The 21,781-nt window shown below is 38.7% G+C and overlaps 1 protein-coding gene across 1 annotated transcript in view; it reads left to right on the top strand.

Moving 5' to 3' along the window:
- Positions 1-21,781, top strand: part of dpyda.1 (dihydropyrimidine dehydrogenase a, tandem duplicate 1) — a 206,287-nt gene that overhangs the window by 83,401 nt on the left and 101,105 nt on the right. The window contains exons 12-13 of the mRNA XM_022673644.2: positions 12,517-12,701; positions 15,812-16,027. Coding sequence (XP_022529365.2) covers positions 12,517-12,701; positions 15,812-16,027 — 401 coding nt within the window. The remainder of the gene's footprint in view (positions 1-12,516; positions 12,702-15,811; positions 16,028-21,781) is intronic.

The raw sequence follows: 21,781 nt of genomic DNA, 5'->3' as shown, positions 1-21,781 counted from the left end.
CCATCATTTTAACCTGTAACGTGTAGAAATTGATGGTTTAGGCTTTTGTTTTGCTATGGTATTCTAATCTAATCACATTATTACATATTTTATTGCATAGAACCAAAGAAGGTGACATGACATTGTCTGGATTTTTTCTTTGATTACTAAAATCATGTGGTTTGATCATTAATCAACAATGTCATTATCTGTGTAGACAAATATTTATAAATCATTAATAAAGACAGCGGTGTAGGTCTGTCACCATTAATAAGCTGTGTTGACTCATTGTACTATATTTAAACATGAGCTTTTGCCAATCTTGATATTGTTCATTGTGTTTACTTGCTTGTTTTTGTTTACTTTCCCCCAAAAAACATACTTTATCCAGTCGAGTAATGATTATTGCATCGATCTACACAGAGTGCACTCTGGATGAGGGGAAAAATTGCTTTCTTAGCTGTTATTGACAAAATGTGCATTGCCCTTTAAAGAATGTAGTTGTTTTATTATGTTGTTTTATAATTATAACTATGTTTAAATGGTCTCATAATTACAATATTACAATTAATTGCAACTATTTTTCTGGGAATATAATCATTAAATAAATTTACAGATTTACGGATGTTTAAACTGGAACATCCGTACCATTCAGATTTCATACTTAAATTGGGAGAGCCTCACCAAACCTACATTTAAAATCTATGATGCACCGCACATTAACAGTAGTAAAGGCTGTAATATTATACTGTTAATAAGCTCTTTTATCTGTTACTTATTTGCATCTTATTACATTAGTAATACACACAGTACTATCCAATCACTATTTTTGCTATTTGGATGAGCAAAATGGTATCGCTGACAGTGCTAACCTAGGATAGTGTTAACAATGATGACCTAGGAATTGTAAAGTATGTGACATATCAAGTATATTAAATAGCATACAATTCAGATATAAAATTCAATACTGTTGCTACTCTATACGAGTAGGTGTTCTGTGAAGGACATAGTGGGAATTGAACCCAGTGGAAAATACAGAGGAGCTGGAGAAGATTGTACAAACAGCAAAACACAGTTTGAGTAAGAGTTTGTGGAAGAACACCACATAGAAAGCTGCTGCTCCTAAAGAACAAGAAGAAATAACATTGTATACAAGAGTCTCAAGACTGCCTGGCTGCATCATAATGTTTCAGTAAAAATGTTCTATTGATGAATCAGAGAAAACAGTTTTTGGAGAAAAAGGAAAACTGCACACCAACACCAAAACTTCCTCCAAACTGTGAAGCATGATGCAGGGAGCATTGAGGTTTGGAGCTGCCCTGAAACCCTGAGGTTGCAACAGATTCCAAGGTGTAACAAAACACTTGACAGGAGAATGTAAGGGCAGGAGTCCGTGACCCCAAGCTGAAGAGATGTTGGGGGATCGAACAAGGCATTGAGCCAAAGCGCACAAAAACATCAACTAAAAAATGGTTGAGAAATTAGAAATGGCCAAGTCAGCAGACTGACCTTAACCCTAGCAAGATGCTGTGGCATTGTGGCATGACCTGAAGAGGGCTGTGCACAGAAAGCATCCTAGAAATATTGATTCTGACTGAAACACATTTGCGGGGAGGAATTGTTAACTGCTTACTTCTTATTGTTGAACAAATGTTTAGTGGGTGGAAGTTATTGCTGCTAAAGGAGAAATCAGTGGGTTATTAAATTCAGTGGCTAACTTATTTTTTCTAGTCTACACCGTTTAACTAGTTCAAACTCAAACCTACATTTAAAAATCTAAATGAACTAAGTATTTGCATAGAAAACTGTAGTGTAGGGCTGGACAATATATTGATTTTTTTTTTATCGTATCGTGATGCATTTTCTTATTATATGGAGAGAAGGGAAGAATATTGACCCAACTGTACATATCATTGCAGAAAGTATAGAAAGTTCTGTGTATTTGAATGATGTGCAGAAAAAAATAAACATAAAATAAAAAACAAGATAAATAAAAAATAATATAAAAATGTAAAATAAGAATCACTGTACTGTACATGAAAGAATATTTGAATAGCAGAATCTGCTACTGCTGAGGCATTTTGTCTGCGTTCCAAAAAAGGGAAATGCTGGAATTGTTTTTAAATGTCTTTAAATATTGTGATATAATATTTTTCACCATAGCACCCAACTCTACCAGTTTGAGTTCACATACATCAAGGATGGTAGCTTTTTATACTGTTCATATCAATATTGGAATTGTATTGCAACTATCAAAATTAAGAAATATAGATTTTAAATAAATATTTTTGCCATATCGTCCAGCCCTAAATCAGTGATACCTGAGCATGTCCTAATGCCACGCAAGAATGTTCAACTGTATTCCGTTCAGCCCAGTTATCCCACCTTCTGTTGCTGACAAAATCAACTCAGTGGTTACAAATCGCACTTCAGTAGGAACACATCCTGTTATGGATGGGGAGCGATTTATTAGAGTTATCATTCAGTGCGTTTCCGCTTCAGTGAGCGGCAACTTTTCTGATCGTCTGTGGGCTGCAGTGTACAACACGTTCTCCACCACCGACGGTGCAGAACTTCTTCCCTGACACATTTGTGAAGTTTGCTAATGAGATTACACCGATAAAGGGCACACCTGCTATGATTTTCAATTAGGGTCACACTGAATAAATAGGGAGTAATGTCACAGGGGGATAGCGCTGTCCAGAGTTGACCAGAGATGACATGTCCCAGTAATGAGATTCAACCTACACAGAGAGTTCCGGCTTTACACAACTGGTTACCCAGCGCAGCCATTACCCAGCCTTCTAAAGCAGCACGGATATGCTAATATCCCCACGACTTAAGCAAGCATAAATTGTGCATGTTTTACATGCTTTTATAATTAGCTACGGCTGGAAAGTACATATTTATTCAACCAGATGATCACAATGTAATGATAAGGGAAATGTAAAATACGTATCTGTGTGCTCCTTCTCCTGTTTTCTGTGTCAGACTCATGACTTTATCTATTTAATTCTTCCTGTCTGGCCCTTAAGAGTTTAAACTAAACGTCTAGAGTTCAGTTGGATTAAAGCTATACTCTGTGATTAAAAAAAAGAAGAATGTGGTTTTAGAGTAAGTTGTTAATTATTAACCAACCTTAGAAACTCTGTTTAAACTGTGTGGCTGCTGAATGTCTGTAGAACACACATGGATGCTGTGGTACCATTTTCTTCTGCTGTAAAGAAATGAAGCCAAAATGACCAAATTGTTTACCATGGTAGAAGTTACTGAGCTCGTCTTGAACTGTATTGTGTGGATTCTGCCTCCGCAACTTGGCAACCTGAGTGAGCTTTGCATGTGGGGAGGGGTGGGTGGGAAAAAAAAAATTCTCTGTGGTGTTTTGAAATTGGACTGATGTAGCTATTTCACACACTCGTTCTCATTTCATACCGAACGCTCCTTTAAATATTTATTTTCAGGTCAATTAAATAATGTTTATTTATTGGATTCCCCTCTTCTTGTGTAAAATGCTTGGACACTAGAGCTGGAAGGAAATTTGAGATAAAAAATGGCTGTTTTGCTATTGAAACACTAGCTAGCCAGCAGAGATGCTAGACGTGTGGTGATTTTAATTTTGTGTTGCCTATGATTTTCTAGCATTTCTGGTTCAACTCATTACCAGTGTAGATATAGGCAGTCTTTTTAGATAACTGTTCTAAATACACTGTACACTTTGTTTTTATTTTTACACCCTAAACCATGTTTGCCAGCTAAATTAGCCTCATAGCTCCAGTATGCAACTAAAGAAACAAATGACTACACTTGGCTGCAGTACAATTTTTTTTTTTTTTTTTTTTTTTACTGAAATACTGACACCTTTGAATATTTTTGTTCTCTATAATATTATAATTGATGTAATTAGTTCAACACTTTTGTTGGTATAAAGTGTGTGTCTTTAACAGGGCTTCATATACACTATTAAGAATATTGGGACAATGTGCTTCATATTAATATGTGCTGAAGTAATTTGATGAAGTAATGCTATTATTATCAACAATCAAATCAAACAGTTAATTAGAACACAATAACACCTCCTCGGCTGTGAGAAACACAGTAGATTAGCAGATTTTGATAGAGATGTTTTTTTTTGTAAGGTTGTTATTTTGAGCGTACCTATCTATAGGGATTTAAATTAAGATTGCTGTCCCCACAGGATTTGGTCAGTTTTAAGGTTATGGAAGCTGTAGCTTCTGCACTGTGTATTTTTTTTTTTCTCTCAGTTCCCTATTCTGCCTTTTGTATTCCAAACATCTCCCAGTGTGCTACTCCCACTATACTGTCAGTTCCATCTTCTCCAGGTCTTATGAGCTCCACGGCTCTGCCTCCTAAAAACGCTGAGAGCTGATCTTTTTTCTCTCTCAGCAGTCTGTGTTCTTTCATTTAAGAAATATGAATTACTTACCCACTCAAGTATCTCGTCAGATGGATAAGGGGTGTGCAGCGGCAGGCCGGTGCTGGAATAGCTGACATGGCTGGAAAAACTGGCTAGTAATCTGGTGGGTCGGCCCACTGGAGTGAACAGATGATTAGATCCCTGGCCACATTTGGCTTTTTTTTCAGAGGAGAGAACAGAGGCTGGATTATGATGGAGTGACTCTTACCAGGGGCATGTCACTCCAACACAGGCTCCGCCCCCACCCATATCCAGCCGCATATCCATAGATCAGCGATCTATAAATCACCCCACATCAGTAGCAGTGAACCTCTAACCACCATTCCCTTCCCTACTCCCACTCTTTTTTAACCTTCTGGTAGAATGTGCAGAGACTGAATGGAACAACTTTTAGACTCTAAAACATAATTCATTATCCACAATATCAGTTAATATCAGTTATCTCAGAACAACAGGTTATGGTTATATTAGAGCAGGGGTCGGCAATTAAGTTTGGCTGCAGGTCATTACGTGGCGGGCCACAAAAAAAAAAACAATTCGAAAATGAAATGTAATGGGATGTAGCTCTCCAGCCCAAAAGGTTGTTGAACCTAATTGCAGAACAGTTAAATTTAAAGCAGGTTAACCCATGAAGAAAGGAAAAAAACAAATAAATAAACACACCGCTTCTCATGCGGGATCAAACCCGTGTCGTCAGGTTTGCTGCCCCGGCTAGTGAATTGGGACATGATCGCCATCTAGTGGTGTGCGTTGGTATTAAGCCTGAAATTCAGTGTTATTTATGCACAAAGCAGCGGGAGCTTGTTTTAAGTGATTTTATTGTTATTAAAACAGAGACAGTGAGTTATGCTACCTGTCGCTACGTACTTCCTAGCGGCGCTCCGCGTGCACTGACCTACATTGTTTCATTATTTCTCATCTTTTTTTTATAAAAAATCTGTTTTTTGTGCATTGAACAACATGAACTCCCTGCCATTGCCTGTAAAAAAATGTATATTAAAAATAATAATACAATAATTATTATTTTAAAAATATACAAAAGCAACTTTAACATGATACTGACTAAAGCTCTCCAAATTTACTACGTACTATGAGTTCTACTGGAAACATGCTCTAATATGGAGCTTCTTTTGTATTTTTACAGTTAAATATACACTAGGGTAGCACGGTTTGACAGGGTAGCAACACTCGACAGAACACCGGTTTTCTTCTTCAATTAATGTTTTATATTACAACATAAATCTATTGCCTACATATCAGTCAAACTTAGAATCACATAGGCAGCTAGTTCTAGTATGTTCTAAGGAAAAATGACAGTGCAGAAATGTTTCATTTACAAGGAATTTCCCTAAATGCACAGTACATCCTACCCTTTTGTGTACGGAATTGCGGAGCCGCAGTCCGAACTAAGTGCCCGTTTTGGAACTGGAATGTAGAACAGGCCTGATAAGTTCTTTTTTCTTTTACATTATGCTGGGAAATAAATGTAGTAAGCTGTGTCAGAAGCAGACAAGCCACTAAAAGGAGTGTGATCTACTGGTCAGTGTTCTGCTGGTAAACCCTGCCTAGGAAGGATTTGAAAATGCTTAGAAATGGGCAGGTTTGTGCACCTCAGCAACTTTGATGAGGTCCAGTTTGTTATGGCCCTACCAGACTACCAGGTGGAAGAATTGAAGAAAGGACAAGACATTTGGGTTGCTTCCAGTTAGTAGTAAGAGAAGGGACAACTAAAAATGGATTTCTGGTGCCAAAAATTTTATTGAAGCCCAAGAAACAAAGAGCCACAGACTGGTCTAAGTATCCATCAGCACTGTCTACAGATGCCTACAGTGGACAAACAAGAATTGGAACTGGGAACATAAAACAATGGACGAATGTTGATTGGTCTGACAAGTCTATTTTTTCTTTTACATCTTGTGACAAGCCAGTAACCACCATTTGTCCAGAGCTTCTGGTCAGTGTTCTGCTGGGAAACCCTGAGTCCAGGCATTCATCTGGAGGTCAATTTGACCCACCTACCTACCTCATACTGCAGACCAAGTATGAGGTAGGTATGACTATTGTCCTCAATGGCAGTGGCCTCTTTCAATGAGATAATGCACCCTGGAACGTGGAACACATTGTCCGACAGTTATTTGATGAACGTGATGGTGTTGCTCTGCCCTCCAGATTTCCCAGATCTCAGTTTGATTAGGCATCTATTGGATGGGCTGGAAGTTTTCCTGAAAGATATTTAGCAGCTTTATCAGAATGTGTAGCTCATCTTCACAGATATTGTAGGGTTCATACCTCTGCAGGTCAAATCAGCAAGGTTTGCAGCTTACAGAGAACCATTTTGAAGATACAAGTTTTTGTTTTTGTGTGACATCAACAGTATGCTCAGTTATAGATAAAAGCCGCCTTTAAAATGACTTCTTTAATACCGTAAATACTCTGCATATGTTTATTACAGGTGCTAGGCAGTTCTCAGGGAAGCTGCGTCTGAACTTTTAATCTAAGCAGGTTTTTCTTCTGCGTTTGGGTACATTATTTTTACTAGCATCAAAATGGCAATTTTTGGACAAAACTGAAACTGAACAAAATAAAACACTTGGCCGAAAGCTGAACACTGAGTACCAAACAGATTGTTTACAGATTTTCATTCATTTCGCTTTTTTTAACATATATGCAAAAAAATAAATAGACTAGATGCATTTTGTTTTGCTTTTCAGAGTAAAAACAAGTGGAAAACTACAGTTCAAAATATTTATTAAGGGCCCACATCCACTTCCTTCTTAGTCGTGTCCTTAACAACCTGTCCTTGACAACACGGCCTTAACAGCCTGGCCTTAGCAGTGCGTTCTAAATAGCAGTGCCTTTTAAATAACTCCTGTTTTGTGAATAGGGCACATGATCGAGACCTTCTCAGACGTGTTCTTAACACGGTGTCCTTGCTCCTGTTATAAAAGTTAACAGAATAGTATAGACACTGGAAAATACAAGCTAAACCGTCAGATTTTACACTTTTAGAGAATGCTAAATTTATTTATTTATTTATTTATTTTTAGATCATTAGGTTCAGAAAGGTATTGAAACACACATCCATTAAAGTGTCAGAGTAAATAGTTCTACCAGGGCATGTGAGGCAATGTATTTTTGCTACAGGACATCAGTTAAATATGTGATAGATTCACACAAGATAAGAAATCTCAGCATAAGTGACTGAGATGGGAGTGGCTACTCAATTTATGCATTGCAGTCACCTCCAAAAAAGGGGGCCATATAACATACTTAAAATAATAATAAACCTTCGTTAGTTTAGAAGAATTTGCAGTTATGTATCCATAACACAAATGCTTTGCGCCTCTGTGGTAAAAGGTGTCAGAATCTTTAGTGATTTAGATTTGTGTAGTCTGTATAAATAAATTGCAAAGCGCATTTGGATTTGACTAAAATCACTAAAAACTAAAACTAAAAACTCTGGTAAAAATTGAATTACACAATTTCCCCTGGTAAAACCAATCCCTAGTGAATAGAGCTTTAGACAAAGAAAAAGAGAACCACATTCATCATTTGTGGTGCCTTTAACCCATCTGTGTAGGGAACTCACATACAGTATACACGCTTGTGAGCACACACACACACCCTGTAATGGAGTGTAATTAGGGGTGTGCCATATCTTATTACGCACAGTAATATCGCTAACATTTTTAAACATCAGGGACGATATTATACCCTGAAATATTGTGCCTCAATATTATTGTCACATCAGGGTACTACTTTTTTTTCTTTTTTTTTTTTTTTTTTTGCTGTTCTCATTTCCCATTATATATCTACTATAGACAAACTATATCTGTCCAGTGTCATTAACTTTACTTCAGTCCTGGATATATGGAGATACATGGAGTTAGAGGTGGGCGATATGGCCCTAAAATAATATCACAATATTTCATGCTATTTTTGCGATAACGATATTCTTGGCGATATGACAAAACATTCAATTAAAACAAATATTTCAAGAATACCCTACTGCAACAAAATGAAAATTACATTTTAATATTGCATACGATATGATATGGCACAACCCTAACTGAGATATTAAAAAATACAAGAATTTTATCAGATTTGTAACAGAAGTCAATGATCCAGAATGTCATGATACTAATAATACACTCCAAATATCTCTATATATCCAGAACTTAAGTAAAATAAATGATAGTAGATATATAATAAGAAATAAGAACAGTGTGAATTTTCCTTTTGCTAAAAACAGTAAAAAAAAAATGGATATGATATGATAATTAGGGGTGGGTGATATGGCACAATATTTCAAGGTATAATATCGTTCAATAATATCGTTCACGATATTCAAAAAAGTTGGCGATATTATCACATATGATACGATATGGCACACCCCTACATGGAGTGCATTATTAGTATCATGACAATCTGGATCATTGATTTCTACTACAATCTGATGAAAAGTCTTGTATTTTTTTTATATCTCAGTAACGGGTGTGCCATAGCCTATCGTATGCAATAAAAAAAAAAAACGATTTTAATTTTGTTGCTGTGTATTCTTTTGTCATATTGCCAGGAGTTATTTTTTTATCGCGATAGTATCATGAAATATTCTGATATTATTATTTATTTCGTGATATTATATGTCCAGAGCAGTGGTCAGTCATTGCTGCAGTGCCCAGAGGGCAGTTAGGGTTAAGGGCCTTTCTCAAGGGGCCCAGTGGTGGCAGCTCCGCAAAACATGCATGAACCTTAAAATTTAACGTTTTTTTTTTTTTTTTTTTTCCAACAGGGTACAGTTCAATAACGATTACTACCTTAGTAACCCAGAGCTCTATCACCTGAGCCACCACTACCCAATTTAAGAACGTCATATTTTAATCACTCATTTTAGTCTTGTTAATCTCGTTAAAATGGTTTAGGCACATTTTCTTTTTTCTTTGTACCGCATCCTGCTTGTCTTCCATCCAAACATAAATTCGTCTGTTTAATGGGGCCTGGCAATCTGCATCTGCCACTGACGAATATGCCCATGGGTTGTGTGTGTGTTTCTGTGTGTGTGTGTGTGTGTGTGTGTGTGTGTGTGTGTGTGTGTGTGTGTGTTACAGCTACTTTACTTAAGACCAATCTCTTAGGAGTATGAGAGGCCTGACACACTCCAGTCCCTCTCCAGAGGGAGGAGGGAGTGTAGAAAAGAGGAAGAAAAACAACTCCCTGTGGTGTGTATGTGGGTGTGTGTCTGTCTGTGTGTAGTGTGAGTGTGTACGTGCGAGTTCCTGAGTGTGTGTGTGTGTGTGTGATTGGAATAGGTTAAATGAGGCTGTTTGAGGGGTCTTGGCGTTTTTAGAGAGCTCTAGACAGAAAAAGAGAGAAAAAAGGAACAATCTGCGCTATAGGCCCAATAATTTCAACCATACAGCTGATCTTTCTCTTTCTCTCTTTCTGTCTCTCTGTCTCTCTTTCTTCTGAACTGACCCACCAGCTCATCAGGGCAGATCAAGCATCAAGCCTTTGTTTTTAACAGCACCGATCACAAAGGTGGAGACTGGGGTTAACATATTTACTTCTGCACACTTGATATTAAAAAAAAACAGAAAAATACTTGATACTTGTCTTAGGGTTTTTTTTTTTTTTTTTACTAATGACTCAAGAATTGAATTGACTTCAGGATGTGCACTTTTTTATTGAAAAGGCTGTTATTTTTACTTTATAGAAATCTTCTGTATCATTGCTTTTGTGTAAATCTTGCTTTAATCTGGTACTGTTATTTTAATGTTTGAAATAATGTGAATATGTTAATTCCTTAAAATGCGTCAGAATTGTGTGATAAATGGAACAACAGAAAAACTCCAAAAGGCTTTAGATGACTTTAAAATGTTCGGGCATTTTTCTGTAAAAAGAGGCTTTAAAAAAGATTTTATTCCAAATGTGTATCATTGCTGTCATTCCATCTTCAAAAGAGAAGGAAAAAGCATTCAGAACTGCCAATAGAAAGTAAGAAATAGTAAGAGTAAAAAAAAAAAGTAATTATTTTGATTGGTTGTTCATCATTCATCAAGCATTCAGTTTCAAATTTAAAAGCATAAAACTGAAGATACAAGTTTTTTTGCATGAAAGCAGCTATATATGCTCAGACAGAAAATACATGGCACTTGTCATTAGGGTTTATATGTATTTTGTAACTTAATAAGCTCACATGCCACCATGAAAAGTTAAGCTGTAAATCATTAGATTTGCATGATGTGAGAACCTGGGGTATTGTTGCTATTGTTACTGTAGTCTTGTTTGTCCCCCCCTCTCTATTTCTTGTCCCTCTCGCTCATGCTGCTGCATGCAGAAAGAGTAATTCATGTGATAATTATTGCTCTCTCTCTCTCTTTATTCTTTATCTTTCACTGTTCTTGCTTTAGCATCTTATTTCTACTTATTGTGGGTTGAATAAGGAAACTGTGTTGCCATTGCTGCAGTGTATTGGAACAAACTGTGATTTACGTGAGTGTTCAAATGAAGTGAGAAGAAGCCTGGGTCACTCTTTAGTTTTTTATTTAAGCTTTTTTTTTTTACTCTCATTGTATTGAACTGTGACTTTTGTGTCTCATTTTACTCCCTTGTATACACAATTATCCATCCATTCATTCATTCTTTTATTTACTGTATGTAGTGCTGTCAGTCCCGCACAGTGTACGTTGTGTACAGTGCTGAAAAACGAGAAGGATTTTCCCCCTCTGTCACTCCTCCATTTCAGATGCACGACCACTGCTATCAAATAACACATTGTATGAATGGACGGAGAAGGTGAAGTTTTTTCAGTAATCCTAATAGTGTGTAATAAATCTTGTGCAACCCATAGATCTGTATTTAAAAATGTCCTCATTGATAAATGTAGGCCATCATCCATGCTGAAAAGCATTGCCTCTGGAAGATGAATTGTATAGGTATGCGAGGGAGGAGAGGGGGGGTCATTTTATAATGTAGATCAGTTTGACGGAGTATCTCCTTGCTAACGTTGCTAGCGGTGAATGAAATGCATCAGGAGATGTTACATTAACCTAGCTAAAAGAAAGGGAAGCAGGAGAGGGAAAAAAAACACCCTGCTTGTCATTTGTCTTGTCAGAGACTTTATATTAGTCTCACTATGGTTTCCAGTCTATCAGGCCCTGTGTCTGCAGTCCCTGACTCACACCTTCTTCTTCTTTTACTCTACACGTCTCTCCTTTCTTTCTACACTTTTCTTCTTTTCCCCTGTGAATGTGCCTTATATATCCCTCCACCTTCTCTTTTTCTTTATTTCTCTCACACTGTCTGTCTGATTCCCTCCCTCCCTCACTTTCTTTTCCATCCTTTTTCATTGTCTCTCTCTCTCTTACTCTTTTTTATGCATTTTCTTTTACACACTGTCTCTTTTGCACTTTCTCTTTTATAATGCTCTCACATTCTCCCTTACACTCTCGTGCTCTCTTTTGAGCTGAGTGTCTTTTGCTTTTTCTTTAATGCATTCTGCTTTTTCCACTCTTTTTTGCTATTACTATTTTTTACGCTGATTTTTTTTCTTTCTAACTTAGGCTTACTTTTCCTTTCACACACTTTTCTTCTTTTTGTTTCGCACTCTCTTGTTCTGTCTGTCTTCAATGCACTCTGTCTTACTCTTTCTTTTATGCCCTTGCTCTTTCACACTTCTCTGTCCATTTTTTCTCTTTAGTTTTTTTGGTCTCTGCCTTTTTTGCACCCCTACTCTTTTTGTGCATACAGGCTTTCTTTTGCATGTTTTTTTGCACACATTTTTTTTCACTGTCTGTCATTTGTGGTATTTCTATTCCACAAACCTTGTCTTTCTCTCGGTTTATACACAGTTCTCATTTCTCATTAATGTGTTGCCTTTCTGGCTTCTTTTTTTGTCTGTATTGTTCTTTTTTACTGTACATCTTACTTTTTTTCTCACCCTTATCTTTTGTTCTTTTTCTTCCCACATTGGTTTTTAATTACAAATGACATTTGTGCATCTATATTTCCTTATTTTTAATCTCTTTCTCGTACACTTTTTCTGCTTTACATTAAATCTCTCTCTCTCTCTCTCTCTCTCTCTCTCTCTCTCTCTCTCTCAGTGAAAGAGGCCATGGCTCCCATCAGGTTAAACAGATGGGGTCTTCCTGAGCTGAACCCGGAGAGCATGCAGTGCAGTGAGCCGTGGGTGTTTGCCGGGGGCGACGTGGCCGGCCTGGCCAACACCACTGTGGAGTCCGTCAACGATGGCAAGCAGGCCTCCTGGCACATCCACAAATACTTACAGGTGACTGCGTTACACTCACTCTCACTCTCTCTCACACACACACACACACACACACATTCTCTCACAACACTGCTCTCACCCTACACTACTACTATTTATGTGCAGACATCCAGACACAAACACTGTCATTCATTAACACCACCCCATACACATCCACACATGTGTAACCACACACGCGCGCACAACCAAACACTTGTTTTTCTGCTGATGAGACTCAAACAGATGTTACCCTGATTAAGTCCCATGTTAAGATCAAAAGCCGACGGAAAGGGAGGATTTGGAGAGCTGATTAATTATGAAGATGAGAGCTTTACATGTACTCTACACGGGGAGAGATGTGACGCTGCTGGATACAAAAGCCTCTCAATATGAGTATTTTTATGACTAATCAGAGTACAATAATGAATACATTAACATTATACCGTTCAGTAGGGGAACCGCACAATAGTGATCCCGCAGCTTTATACCGTGCACTGCGCCCGGCGACGGACTTACCAGTCCACGCAGGATTATTTCTTAAACCTCACCTTCGAGGCTTTGGCAGTAGAAGCTTGTTGGAATTAATAGTAAGGAGAGAAAGAGAGAGAGCGAGGGAGGGAGTGAAAGAGAGTGCAAGCACTTAGCTTTGTCTTAGCTGTGTGGTCTAAGGCACACTAGGCCCCTGAAAGAGGCTTACACAGGCTCATATGCCCCCCTCTAACCTCTATTCAGTGGCACACAGCCAAACACTGAACATAGCCCCCCAGCCATGCGCTAAAACCCACTCAGCTCTCACAGCCGCCCGAAGCATTCATGTTCCAAATTGATTTTATGTTTCTGAGTAGTGCTTTGTCATCAAATTAAAAACACTAAGCAGGTGAGCTACTGAAGGCAATACCAGAAATTCTCCTTCATCGCCGATACCTATAGCAATATCTCAGTGCTCGATAAACAAAACTACTCTATAACTGGCACCTACTATTAATTAAATGTTCATTTATTAATACACTGACTGGCTAAAAGTCATATCAGTATGGGCTAGCAGTTTGTAAATTGACCGTGAATTGTTTATTGACCCCAGGGGACATCTTGGGGACACCCACACCTATATCATTTGTGAGGCGTTATCTTGTGATACTGGCCTGATAGTGGGTGCCATATGGATGGGACATTTCATTTCTGAACCAGCATTTAATGTTCCTTAATCCACTTTGTCATATTTATGGCTAGGAAAACACCATAGAAGGCAATACCACCCACAGTAGACAGCACAGTAGGTAGTGAGTGGTAATTATCATGACCTGCGCCGTCTGGCTAGATCTCTAGATTTGGCAGAAATTTCATTCACATTCATTGCAGGACTCCCCACATACGTATCCCACAGGTCAGTGCAGCGTTCTTTAGCTTTCATGGCAAGTGTCATGGCAAAATCATTGTACTATTGTGACATAATATTATATGCTATGCTGTCCCATGACTTTTGGGTCTACTGTGGGCTGTCATGGTGCCATAACCCAGCTAATAAATGCAGAGCTCAAGATTTTACAAAATTCTTTATAAAAGAGTATAGAATTAAATGTATGACATATTTTAAAACACTTGCCATCATCTGAGGGTCAGGTAATCCCCTCTGCTTCAAGCTGACAGAATTCAAATTATATTTAATTATGGAATGTGTTACAAACTTACAGCGTAGCTAAAGATCAGTAGCAGTAGTTCCTATTCTAACCCCTTTTCACCTTCCAAAATGGCAAAGCTATTACAGGGCACCTTCAGAAGGCTTACAGTGTATATTTCCATTTTTCCACCAGTGAAGTGCATTAAGCTCAATGCAAATTGCCAGCACTTTCCTGCTCATTTCCAAGTGGCGATCCATAGACAAGGATTGGAGAGCATGGCCTAATGTCCGCCCCGTATAAACTGAGACGTGGGGTTGAATGGGCTGCAGACTGGTTCCTCTCCTCCAGGTCTCTGACCCCCTGCTTGGGCATCCATTTGGCAGAACTCTGGAGCTGAAGTGCAGCACTCGCCCCATTAGTGTGGTTCATTCAGGGGTTAATTGTTCTAACGTTGCTTTGGTCAGAGCAAGGCAGAGATAACTGTTTATTTGCGGATGAAATTACTACTTGTAGAAGGAAAAGGACAGACAGCAAGATTGCTTTTTTCTTTGGCTTTTTTTTTCTTTTTCTTTAAGTAATGGACTACGGTGGAGGAAATGAATTGAGCACTTTGCGGGGAGGTTCCCAGATTAATGTTGGAAATGCTCTCAGATCAGCTGAACTCGCTGCACTACATCTTTTTTCACTGCTCTCTCTTGTCACTGTGCGCTTGTTTTCTTGGCATCTACGCGGCAGTATCTCACCAGCACCTTGCAACAAAGCAGTAAAAATACGAGCTTCCCTTTCCTATAACCCATATGAGACTATTCTTTACTTAAATATTGGACACTAATTGCTGCAAATTATTCAATAAACAAACCCCAGCAATTAGGGATATCATCTGCCAAAGACTTATCTAGCGTACACATGTTTGACAACTGCAGTCTCCTTCAGTGCCTTGGTGGGCTTGAGAATTTCCCTTGGCGTTTGTTGTTTTTCTCCTGTGAAGGCTTACGGGAACTTTCCAGACTCTCTCTCGCTCTGTCTCACTGTCTTTCTCCGTCTCGGTGGAATATGGAGGGCTGTCATGTCTGCCTGCTCTTTCTCTTTCCACGTGACACCCCCCCCCTGTTCATTATACGGCGGTGACATCATTACAAAAGCAATGCTAAGCGCTTGATAAACGCAAGGCTAATTAAAGCGAGAGCTGATGTATGACTGAGGTTTGCCGCCTTTGTGCCGCACTGGGCCGCGATAAACAGTGCGACGGGGCTTTGCCCAAACACGCCCCGCAATCTCGCCCACCCTATCTGCCGGGCCTATTGTTGCTGTAAATGCGCACGTGCGGCTGTGTGCTCGACTGTAAAGCGCAATAACCTTCAGCAATATCCATTCACACAGATAGCGAGCCTCCTTGTGGGATTTTAAAGGCTTTGTTCACATGAAAACAGTTGATCTCCATTCCGCCGAACAGAGCAGTGCTTTGATGCAAAGAGTTCAATTTACATGCGTCTGCTTCTCTTCTCTTCGCAGGCCATCCACGGCCAGACTGTTAGCGCCCAACCGCAGCTGCCCCTCTTCTACTCGCCCATTGACAGCGTGGACATCAGCGTGCAGATGTGCGGGATCAAGTTCCCCAACCCGTTCGGCTTGGCCAGCGCTCCGCCCACCACCAGCACCTCCATGATTCGCAGGGCCTTCGAGCAGGGCTGGGGATTCGCCCTCACCAAAACCTTCTCCCTCGACAAGGTAGTACTCTTACAAAAGGCTTACAGTAAAACAATTGGATCATTTTACACTAAGCATAGAGTGTGGTTAATTTCCTGGTGAGGGATTGAGCCTAGGACTAAAAGTGTTCTTCGGATTTTAATTATTTAAAGTACCAACAACAGGTTCCCCATCGTAGAGAATTTTTTAATTACAAAAATAATGTATTAAGCATTTATTTAGTACGGACAAGGTTCTTCATCTTGTAACAATAGTAGAATATTAAACTCTTAAAAAAAAAAAAAGGAAAAAGAAACATCAGATTTTATGCTGCATTGAAACATTTGCCACAGTGGAATCGGTGACAACACCTATTAGCAAAGACTGATTTACACCACAAATGCAAGAATGAGGATTAGAAGAACTATTAGTCAACTATTAGCAACTTGTTTGCTAAAAGCCAGAAGCCACACTCCACTGCAGAAGTACTTTTATTAATTATACTACTTTCTTTAATGATACATATTTGATGGAATTCATAAATAGATCACACCAAGGTACCCCTGCCTTTAGAAATGTAAGAATCTCTTTCAAAATGTATCTTCAGTGTATCTCCAATAAAGGCCACGTACCTCTTCATCAAATGATACTTCTGAAATTATGAGCCAATATTAGGGCTGTTTTCTCTTTGGTGATGTGTCAACTCTTCTGGCAAGGCCATGAGATCATTATTGAGGTCAGACTGTTGTTGAGCACTTTGGCATGACTCAGACACCACTCCATCTCATTCCAAAGCCTTTTATTGGTGCTAGCTAGCTAGTCCTGTGCAGCTACTCCAATGTTTTTTGGATTCTACTGCTAAAAAAAAGCTTGTTTCTTCTATTACCTGACCGTATATGCACACATCATATTTTACACATCAGCAGTGAGTCTTAAATAACTTGCATCATTTTTTATCTAATTAGAAGGGGTATCACATTTCTTTTAGACATGTAGTGTATAGACCAGCCTTCATGCGCTGTAGCCCATTAAACAAGAAGTGAAAATGCATCAAGTCGGGATTGTGTGTTTCCTTTTAGCTGATGAGGTTTTGTTTCAGTGTTTCAGGAATTGTAGCTGTGCTTCGCATCACTAAAGCCACAATTCAGCAGTGAAAATGAAGTCAATCAGCTTTTGTGCACTCACCCAGTGCACTATAGTGACTGGTTTCATGATTGTGAGCTTACAATTGTCTGGGGGCTTAGAGTTCTATTCAGATTGTGTTTCTCAGAGAAATATACTCAACTTAAATCCAGAACAATTTGGACAGTGGCACAGGTTTTAAAATTGTTCCATAGTACACCACCACAATCAATTTAAAGTTAATAATATGTGATCAAACTTTGTAGTTTAATAAAAATACTGCATTAATTTGAGCCATTTTTATGTAGTCCTTCTATTATCACAGGTTCAAAAGTAATTGGACAACTGGCAGAGATCAATTTTATGGGTCATTATACAACATGAACATTTAGAGTTGGTTCCAAGTGTTGAATGAGCGTCTGATAGCTATGCAGGGCATCTCTCAATATATGGTACAAAGAGGTGTTGATACAAGCGAAGCAACCATCATCAGGATAAAAAGAATAATCAAATCTTTCTAGAAAAGTAAGAAATCTTAGAAGTTGCCCAAATAAAAAAATGGTACATCACTAAAATCAATCGATACACTGATGAGCTAAACGTCAAGACAACTAAAGTAGATTAAATCATAATACTTCATCTCTATCTTCACGAATGTAAATATAAAAGTTACACCAGTTACACTTAAAGGCTAAAGGGCCAGATAAGATTGCTGTCTGGCTGCAGTATTATGAGTAGCTCCAGCCATCCTGTATATTTCAACAAAAAAAAACTGCCCATTTTCCTCTGTGCTAATATGTATACATAATATTTAATATTGTGCATATATTTTTTCTTTCCCCCAAAAAATAGTTTTTGAAACTTATTCTGCTGTATCATAAAAATGGTGTTTTTTTTCAGCTGTCTGCATAACATGTAGAAGCTTAGTGTAATGAAGCTGTTAATCATGCTACTCTTGATCATGTGGTGTTGTGCTGTTGGTTGCATTAACATTCACTTTGTACCAAGTTCTTTGCTGTTTTTTATTTCCGGTAAGTCTGATGTTAACATAAAATGGCCAAAGTGATCTAATTAGCTAGTTGTTAGCCAGCAAACGATCATTAGTGTGCTTGTACTTAGGCATGCTGGACACACCAGCATGATTCTGGTCTGGACTGAGTCCAAATACAGTGGCTAAAGCATTACTTTTAATTCTTTTAATAGTCACTGGTGTGTACTGACTCTCTTACAGCAGCCCTGGTTCTGTAATTTGATAACAATGTAAATCCATTTGTAATAGAACAGGAAAAAACATTATACTTACTGGACAAACTGGGAATTTTCCTATGGTGCTTCTGCTTCCTTTAGGTTTGTGTGGTAAGTGAACTTAATGAGCTTGGTCTAAGAGGCTTTTTCTGGGAGAATGGGGCAGGTTTACCAAACAAATAGGCAAGTTTGATCTCAACTGTACAGACTCTGCTTCCAAATTTGACAACATGGCAACAGAAGGTATAGTAATGAAACAACTGCATCCATGTCCCTTAATTGTCCAGTTATATTTGAGCATGTTAAAATTAAGGGCTGACTTAAATAAGAAACAAAACTGTCAATATTTCAAAATAATAAAAAAAAAACTTTATTAAGTTTGAAAAAATATAAATCTAAAACTGTAAAGACTGTATTATCCTGCGCTTTTTTTGTTTTCCTGTTGTGCGCCACTGGTGTTGTTCATCAGTTCATCAGCAGCATATGTTTGTTCTGTGCTGCAGTAGATGCCATCCCTTTATTAGCAGTGCTGGAGATGGAAATGAAAGATAAAAAAAGAAAGGAGAGGGTGGATGGCAGGAAAAGAAGCCTGTGACAGACATCTCTATAGCAACACAGAACATTTACATATGCTGCTGATGGGAGAAAGTAGAAGAAATTTAGCAAAATCGTTTGTTTATTCTGACCTCCTGTCCTCTCCATGTAGCTAATTTCTGACAGCGAGAGAAGCCATGCTTGGAGTGTAAATACTATTTCTGCTGGACTGATGTGTGTGTGTGTATGTGTGTGTTTGAGCAATGGCATCATGCCTGCTTTAAAGCAGCCCTTCTGCAGCTCTTCTTTCACACACTCGCCGTCTCCCTGTCTGCTTTGAAAAGGTCAGTTTTTTGCGTTGTTTTGTTTTTTTGGAGGCAAATGAAATGCAAGGGTTTACGGTGCAGATGGCACCATAAGGATGTATTACATTTGCAGCATTTGCAGTGTTCTCTCCTGAATATACAGTGATTTGCATTGGGTTTCAGAGAAAGGCAAGACACCGGCTGGACATCTGCTTAAGATTGCATTACGCAGCCTCCCCCACAGCCTCTCTCCTTCAGGTGCCACGTGCAGATTGACAGCTGCATATTGTATGCATTCTGCGTGGAATATGTTTATGTGAACTTAGTATCTTTTGTGGATATTGTGCCCACGTGAGCTCCGTACCCTGAGCCCCACCGTCACCCCCCCACCCCGCTTTACTCGTGACATTTGTAGATGCCAGATTGGGCTCTAATATACTGTTGCAGCTATTGGCTGTCAGCGCATGCTGAAATACCAGCTGATATCTGGGTAAACAGAAATCATATTATTCTTTATTATGCGCCCAGTGGGAAAGATTGTAAGGAGGGAGGGGGTTCTTTGGGGAAAAGAGATAAAGAAGTTCTTAATGTCAATATGAATGAACAGCCGGCACTCCGCTATCATTCTCCTTAAACACGGGGGGATTCTTTTTTTAATATCCTGTGCTTTTGGTTAGGCCCGCTCCGATCAACATTACCCTGCCCTGGTATCGATAGTGTTGGAGATGCTCGCTGGATTGTCTATGGATATGAGAGTCTTCACGCTTCTGGGTCTTGTCTAAGTGCGGGCGTGCTCGGAATTGCTAATTAGCTTTCCGGGCCGGTGGAGAGGCGGCTAACAAAGCTAGGGTGGGCGAGCTGTGTGACCGTTAATTAGAATTAATGAACTGTATTGCATATAAAAATGTGTCATTTTCTTCTCTTCTTTCCTGAACTGTGAGATGTGGTTGGGGGGAAAAGGGGGCAAGCCGAGACAGTCTTCTGTCTGATCTTTTAGTCTGCTTACGTTTTTTTTTTTTTTTTTCTTAATTCCTCGCGAGAGAAGGGAACGTTTTATTCCTATGCGTCAGACCCCATCTCTGCTGGAGCTGTGATTGGTACATTTGGTATGTTTCTGGCTAATTATGGAGCGATTGCGTGAGTGCGACTGTACCAGAGCGGCGCAGGCAGTACAGTCGGAGGCGACTGGGTTCAATTAACCCTTTGACTGGTCAGGCCAGGCTAAATCACACCTGTAATTGGTGCTAAGCTGATTAACCACTGAGTGTAGCCTCATATACGTACTTTGGGCATCTGAACTCCTGAAAGATCCGGTTTTCTGCCGCTTCAGCCGCATGCCGCTGGACTTTAATGATTTAATGAAAGTGTATTCTTGGTTTAGGTTACCTGACGTGGCCTTTGCTAGCAGGTGAAAGTGGCCAAGTCGTTCTATATTAATGACTTTTTAGAACAGGCAGTGATCTTGCTGGGCCCAGTGTCTAACACGCCCACCCTTTATAGATTTCCAACTTCTACTTACTCTGGAAAACAAAAAACTTTCAGAGCACATCAATCTGTTCTTCTGCCGGCTCTTTCATCTTTGTGTAGGAGGATTTGCTCTGCCCATTTGAATGGAGTTTCTTGCAGTAAATAATGCTGCAACAGGAAGATTTCTAGAGTGGCGTGCGCTGATGTACTTCGGCTTTTCCACTGCAGTTGAAACAAAGGAAATATTAAAGGTTTACATAAGGGTACATAGGGTTTAACACCAGGGCGAGACTTGTGCAGCATTCCAGTCCGAAACAATAAGATAATTTTACATTATTTCAAAACATTTGCAAAAAACAATTAGCTGACATTGCCAAGGCAGGTATGTAACTATGTTTAATGATGAATCCAGCCAAAATATGTCCCACTTTTTGTATCCAAAGTTATTATTTTTAGTATTGTCCCAGTACCATAAGTTGATAACAGTGCAATATGTGGTATTTTGTAAATTTAAACACTGAAAAAAAAAAAAAAAACATGTCCACTGCTAGACTCTGGACTGTACTGATTTAAAGATTTCATAATAAGCAGCCACAAATAGATATATGTGGTGATACACTGTAAAATGCTCCTGATTTTACAACTGTCAATATGCTGTGTAGGGCTCTTGGATTTTTAATTCTGAGTTGGTTAGGGTCTCCTGATTTTTATGAGTAGGAAATCTGACTTGTGAGGACATTCCTGTAGAGATATTCTACTTAAAACTCAGAATTTCTGACATCCAAGTTCAAATGGATCAATTAGATTTGTTAACTCTTCATCTGTTTTTGGAAATGAAGCAGCTGATTTTTATGTTCATATGAATTAACAGCCTCAGAGAGTGCCTTGGATCTAGCCATGATGATTCACTCGTCAACAACTGAAAGCAAACCAAACTGATATTTAGAGTTTAAATAAGATGCTCTTCCAATGTCCTCTTCAACAATTTTCTTCACATTTTTTAAATATAAATTATGTTCTACATATTTGGTTGAGTATTCCAGTGTTTGTTTAGTTATATTACCTCCATTGTTCAATACTGATTAAAAGAAAATCAAACATATTTATGTTTATCTCTTTCTGG

Source organism: Astyanax mexicanus, chromosome 6, assembly GCF_023375975.1.
Source record: "Astyanax mexicanus isolate ESR-SI-001 chromosome 6, AstMex3_surface, whole genome shotgun sequence".
Taxonomy (NCBI): domain Eukaryota; kingdom Metazoa; phylum Chordata; class Actinopteri; order Characiformes; family Acestrorhamphidae; genus Astyanax; species Astyanax mexicanus.
Note: the sequence above shows the minus strand (reverse complement) of the source record. Positions and strands in the feature narration are given on the sequence as shown.